The sequence below is a fragment of the Pinus tabuliformis genome, chromosome Q, assembly GCF_031772625.1.
Source record: "Pinus tabuliformis cultivar Carrire ecotype Pingquan chromosome Q, CPIR1, whole genome shotgun sequence".
Lineage (NCBI taxonomy): Eukaryota > Viridiplantae > Streptophyta > Pinopsida > Pinales > Pinaceae > Pinus > Pinus tabuliformis.
In genome coordinates this window covers 783415576-783422405 of record NC_142296.1, presented here as the reverse complement: position 1 = coordinate 783422405, position 6830 = coordinate 783415576, and the positions used below count along the sequence as shown (strand labels likewise).

Here is a 6830-nt window from a genome sequence, read left to right as displayed (position 1 = left end):
TGAGTCAGAAGTCAAAGCCTTATGCATGGACTAATAAGACTCCTTTATCAAATAGGTATTGTTTGGGTGTAAGCATGATGACAAATATTTTACATGTGAAATTTAAGAGGTCAAAAAATAATTGAAGATTCAAAAGATTGGACTTATACAAAAATGCCATTGTCATTGTGAAAGCCTAGAACTCAAGAAGATACACTAGATAGGGAACCTTCCATAATAATGGAATCACCTTCTCTAAAAGACTATAGATGAGATATAGAGCTTTCAAAGCATGATTCAAAACTAGATGCATTTGATTGCATGGTCAATTGTATAGAGTGATGGTGAATTGATTCAAGCAACTCCAAATTTCAGCCATTGACATAGTCCATTAGAAAAATATGGACATAGATATCAAACATGTGTAGCTTTGTTTTTACATGATTTTTCAAAAAATATCTATATGCTTAGGGACTATGTTAAAATTGATACTTGCAAATTTGTAATATTTTTCTTGAAAAAGAATAGCACTATGTTAAATTGATACTTACAAATTTTTATTTTTTGGAAAAAAAAAACCAATATAACTAGTAAAATTTCTACTTGAGTGTTTGTTTCACTTGTGTAGAACATATACTTTTTGTTCATATATATATATATATATTTGTGATGTTTATCTTGAGCATATTTATATGTATTCGAACAAATGTAATATTGTGTAAAAATAAAATTCGATAAGAAGTTATATATATATATATATATATATATATATATATCTGTGTGTGTATGTATGTATCTATGTATGTATGTATATGTATAAGAAGTTTGTTTTCCGTTGCATTGCTAGCCTTGCCTGTTTATTATTCTCCCACTTTTCTTTCTTCAGTCACACTCATGTGCCTTCATGGTTTTCAACTCTCTTTCTTTTTATTTTCTTTGGTCACACTCATACTGCTTCCTTCCTTCCTTGTCCATCTCAAGATGTGCTTGTTTCTTTCTTTCTTTTGTCACCCTCATGTGCCTTCATGGTTTTCAGCTCTCCTTCTTTTTCTTTTCTTTGGTCACACTCATATTGCTTCCTTCCTTCCTTCCTTCCTTCCTTCGATATTCGTTTTGCTTTTGCTCTGTTTGCAAGTTTGTTTTTCGTTGCATTGCTAGCCTTGCCTGTTTATTATTCTCCCCCTTTTCTTTCTTCGGTCGCACTCATGTGCCTTCATGGTTTTCAACTCTCCTGCTTTTTCTTTCCTTTGGTCACACTCATACTGCTTCCTTCCTTCCTTTTATTCTCACTTTTCCTTTTTTCCGTCACATTCTTCCCAAAGAAAATCAGGAGAAACGACCACTGCTTGCTCTATATTTATTGGATTCATTGTTGTACCTATTCACCTCGCCTTCCATACATATAATTTTATCTGCAAATATCCACTGATTTTTCATATTGTTTTTTCTTTTTCTCTATTTTCAAAATTTATTTTCCATATTTTTTCTGCTTTTTCCCTTTGCTTGCTTCGTCTTTGCAAAAGCCATGGAGGTCGTTTGCACTGTAGCAGTAGCCAACATCATAAGCAGCGTTGTTAGTGTTGTTATTTCTCCACTAGTCCAAACCATAGATGATGTTATTCACTTGGAAAGAAACACATAGTTTCTGCAAGAAAAGCTAAGTAGTGCCAGAGTCTTCTTAGATGACATGGTCAACCAATTTCAACATCAGCAAAGAATTATTCCTCCCCCTCTGAATGATGGGTTGGAAAGGCTCTGAATTTCCCTGCAAGATGTGGAGAGCGTCATACAATGCTCCCAACAACGGAAAGGTTGCTTAGATTGCCGATTCTGCAAGCCCAGACAGTGTGGGAAAATTAGAGAATGCAAATTAAATATCATTGAGCGCCGCATCAATCTTGAAGATGCCATTTCAACTAGAAGTTCTACTCAAGGGATTATTTCTTCTGAGCCACTGGAAGCAGGGGCATTCCTTCAGCCAGTACCGGAGTCTGGCTTTGTGGGCTCTAGGATAAAAGAAGCGGAGATGTGGCTGAATAGAAGGCTTGAAGATGTGGAAGATCATCCATTTCAGGTAATAGGCGTCATTAGGATGGGTGGCGTTGGCAAGATGACATTGCTGAGAATGGTCTTTAACACCCACAAGAAAGGTAATGTGTTTGAAAACGTGATTTGGTTAACTGTTTCAGAAAAGTTTAACATTCAGGAGTTGCAGAGTGTTATTGTGAAAGAAATCAGTTTAAACTTGGGGATGGGCAGTTCTAATGCTGAGAGCACTTCTGCTGTTCTTGATATGCGAAAGAGGGAACTTTCTAATTATCTCAAGGAGAAGAAAGTTTTGCTCATTCTGGAAGATGTGTGGAATCAAATCCACATGGAAGAAGAACTGGGAATCCCCTTGGGAAATTATAAAGGTAGTAGAGTGGTAATCTCTACCCGCAGCAAAGAAGTGATTTGAAAAATAGGGGCAAATGATGACTACTCCATACAGATAAAACCCCTATCCATGGAAGAAGGATGGGGATTGTTTGGCAAAGTTGCCTTCAATGCAAGCCATGCTCCTAAGAAAATTGTAGAGGATATTGCTAGAGAAATTGCAGAAGAGTGTAAAGGTCTACTATTGGCGATAAATGTTGTTGCAGCAGCAATGAAAGGTAATACTTCTGCTGATGAGTGGAGTTTTGCTCTAACTCAAATGAAAATGTAGATCCTGATTTTCTAAAGTTGTATAGTGCTATTGATGAAGATCTCTATGGGTGACTCAAATGGAGTTACAATCGTAACTTACAGAACTATTTTCTATATTGTCGTGCCTTTGCCGAAGACGTAGAGATTGAGGTGGAGCAATTGGTGGAGATGTGGATAGGGGATGGATTGGTTAGTAGCACAGACAAAAGCCAAATAATGGTAGTAGGAGGTAGGTATGTAAATATTTTAGTAGAACTTTGCTTGTTTGAGCATGTTAGCAATGATATTGTTATTGGCCAAAAGAAGTGGATAAAATTTCATGACATTATTCGTGATATGGCACTCCATATTGGTGAAAAGGAAGAAAAATGTTTATTTAGAACAAGTCAAAAGCTGGACCGGTTTCTTGTAGAACAAGTGATGGACGATTACAAGAGAAAAGTAATTCGCTATTATAATGATACTGCATTTCTGCCCACAGATTTTAGATGTCCAGCAACACTAGGAACTTTGATCTTAGCCCAAAATGAGGGTTTAAGAGAAGTTCCAAATGGCTTCTTACTCAATCTCCCCTCTTAAGGGTTCTGGATCTTAGCGACACCAATATAACATCGTTACTAGAGTCGATGTGGCAACTCATACAACTTGAGTTTCTAGGGTTGAATGGAACCAAAATCAGTGCTCTGCCCATTGAGGTATGCAATCTTTCTCGATTGTAATTTTTGCATCTTCGAGACTGTCAATGGCTAAAATCGTTGCCATGTACAATAGGAGACCTGAAAAATCTCAAAGCATTTAGATCTAAATGAGTGTGAGAGATTAGCGGGGATTCCACGTGGGATCTCTCAATTTACGTCATTGAACAAGCTAGGCTTGTTGACAGGAAAGGTTGTGCTGGGCGTGGACGAAGGTGAGAGTGGTATGTGCAGTTTGAAGGATTTTACAAATTTTCCAAATTTGATGGAGCTCCGTATATATGTCAAAGCGGGAAAGACAGTAGACGGAAAAAGGTGGGGAATAAAAGTGGGTCCAATGGGAACTTGGTTGTAGATGAAGCATTTGGTATTGCAATTTGATAGGAATGAGCATGAGGTAATGGAGGATCTTCCCCCGACATGCAAAACATGAAGAACCTGCAGACATTTGGTCTCTTTAGTTATGAAGGGACAAGTTTGCCCAATTGTATTTGTGACTTTGAACGACTAGAGCAGCTATGCTTGTTCAGTTGTGACCGTCTGGAGGAGCTTCCACCATTGTAGAGATTGCCAAATTTAAGGGTATTGAGATTAGAGATGTTAAATAAAGTGAGGGAGTTGGGGATTAGGGGAAGCGTTGGTGGATTTCCGATGTTGGAGCGCTTGCAGATGTGGAAAATGCCGGTGTTAGAGAATATATCAAGCTCCTCCTCATCATCAAATGTTGCGTGGATGGAGGGTACAATGCCCAAGCTTCAACTCTTGAATATACAATATTGCAGCGCACTCAAGAGATTGCTGGTAGGAATCAAGAAGCTTTCAAATTTAAAAGACATAGAAATTGACGCTGGTGTATGGGAAAGATCCATTCAGGCAAATCATAACATAAAAATCTGCCTGGAAGAAAAGCTCAAATTATTGTAATAATAATATTTATAATAAATGTTATTAATAGTTAGAATTAAAGAAAATATGAGAATGTCATATGTAAATGAATAATTAAAGAAAAATTTGTTATTTTAACTCATTTATTTTTGGCATGGAATATATTCCATTTTCACAATTATCCTTAATGTTATTAAAGAAAAAGGTTGTTAAAAAAATCACTATTAAGTTTTTCATTTAAATTTTTTAATAAATATTTTAAATATTATATTTAATATTAATTTCTGTTTTTACACTTTATTTTATATTTTAATAAAATAGTTTAATTATTCTATACATAAATCATATTACTTCTTATTAATTTTTCTATTTTGATTAATATTTTATAACTCTTTTTTAATATGTTATCAACTCTGTAAAAATGATTTTATTAAGTTGTTTCTGCACTGTGTATTTTTGACAGAGGATTAATGAAAGGCAGCGGCTCTGTTTCATGAGATTCTTGTGGTCGTGAGTGTAGAAAATGTGTTCTTATGTTGCATATGTATCTTGTTATGTTTCATATTTCATTTCATGCTTCATTTCAGTGAAATTTTCTAAGTGAGATTAGGTAGAATTCAATTTATATTGCTCTGCCTGTGGGAAAATTTCATGTGCAGTGTTATTCTTCTGTTGAAAAGGATTCATGCGACCATGCCCTTTTCACTCTCTTCAGCAATCTTTCCATTCCGCGTTACCTTAAGCCGAAATTGTTGCACTTGTCGCCTACCTTGCCTCACGGAATAATCTGTGCCTTCATTTTCAATTCTATGTTCTTTGCTGATCGCCAGTCCCATATACATCCCGGAAGCTCGGTCACTTCATAAAATCTTTTCCAAAATCCCTATCCACTTACTAGCCTAAGGTAAACAGTGTATTGTAAGTCATCTCAGACCATTTCCGATCATATATTCACTGAGCGTGACTCGGAGAGAGCCCTCTCCTGCTCTGGTAGGGCTAGCTACCAGACTGAGCGTGGTTTGTGGTTACCCTAATTTTTGCCTTCCTTCAGCATAAGGCAGATTTAGGTGCTAACATAGTGGCGACTCCACTGGGGAGATAAGTTGAAAATCAAATCCCCTTGTTTCATAAGAATTCTAGGCTTCCAGATGAGGAGCTTAGGATTAGAAAGGCTGAGTAAGTTGGTTGTGTCCCGTAATTTATCCCAATAGCACGCTGGCTTCGAGACGGTATACCAGAGCGAATCCAGACCTGGACCCTCCTCATATTTACGAAAATCCCAATTTGATCCCAAGACTCCTTCATCAAGAAAGCACCATAACCCCCATGTTCAAATCCCATTCATGCCCCGACATTTTTGAGTATCTTGAAGAGCTTGAGTTTGACGAACGATTTGAGATATCACTGTTTGAATCTAAATCCGAAAAGGTTGTTGATTACACCGTCCCCGATCCGCAATTTATTGTAGACCTTGAGATGGAAAGAGCTATTAGATTAATTGATAAATACATTGCCACACAGCCCCAAACTCCAAGTGCAAGCCCCTTGCAAACTGTGCACACTCATCCAACGCCTCCAAGGCCAAATCCACCAAGAATGATGGCTGCCCGTTTCGCACCCCTTGTTCTGCCCCAAGTCCTAGATGACATGCCAAATGACTATCAAAGTAAAATACCATTTTTTAATGGCACTCCTACCAGTATTACATCTCAACAACATGTGGATAAAATGGCAGACTTCTATGAACTTCATGAGATCAATGCGGAGAACGTGGCAATGAGGCTCTTTATACAAACATTTGCAGGTGATGTGAGGAAATGGTTCAGAGGTTTGACGGCTACAAGTATCACCACCTTGGCTGAGCTACAAAGACAATTTTTGAACAGTTGGGAAGTGAAAAATAATCCCCTTCAAATTCTGGCTGAGTATGAACAAATCAAGCGGAATGCCGGTGAGTCGGTCCAAGATTATTGTGTTAGATTGAATGCAATCTACAACAAAATTCCAGACCATATAAAGCCACCTGTGGGACTAGCAATGATGAAGTTTCCGGATGGTTTTGATGTTGACATGGTGTACCAATTAAGAGAGAGAGAACCGGCTACAATGGAAGACATGCAGAAAATTGCGGTCAGCATTGAGGCAAATCTGTTGTCCAAAAGAGCAAGGGCGAAAGCAGAGAAGAAAACCACGGTGAAAGAAGAATCTTCTTCAATGGATCAATTGCTCAAAAAGGTAGAACATATGCTTGAGAGAGTAAAACTTGACAAGCCAGAGCCACAAGTTAGGAATCCTAACTTTCGTGGCCAACATCAGCCACAATATAGGATAAGACAAAGAGATTAGCGGACTCAAGAGCAGACAACACAACAGCTGGTACAAACACCTTTGCAGTAGAATTTTGTACATGGACTGGAGTCAAATGAGGACGGGAATGTAATAGGCGAGGAAAACCATCTCTTTACTCCAGATGAGCTTCCTACTTACATCACCAAAGAAGAAGAATGCGCAATAAATTAAGCTACACACCAAGACACTGATTTTATTTTAGCTAACGAAACCGTGTTGGAAGAAGAGTCAGAA

General features: G+C 37.6%; 1 protein-coding gene across 1 annotated transcript; it reads left to right on the top strand.

Moving 5' to 3' along the window:
* Positions 1-2005: 2005 nt before the first annotated feature.
* On the top strand, positions 2006-2437 carry LOC149221825 (putative disease resistance protein At5g63020). Its single transcript, XM_089387484.1, has one exon. It carries the CDS (start codon positions 2006-2008, stop codon positions 2435-2437), a length of 432 nt encoding a protein of 143 aa, XP_089243610.1.
* Positions 2438-6830: the final 4393 nt, after the last annotated feature.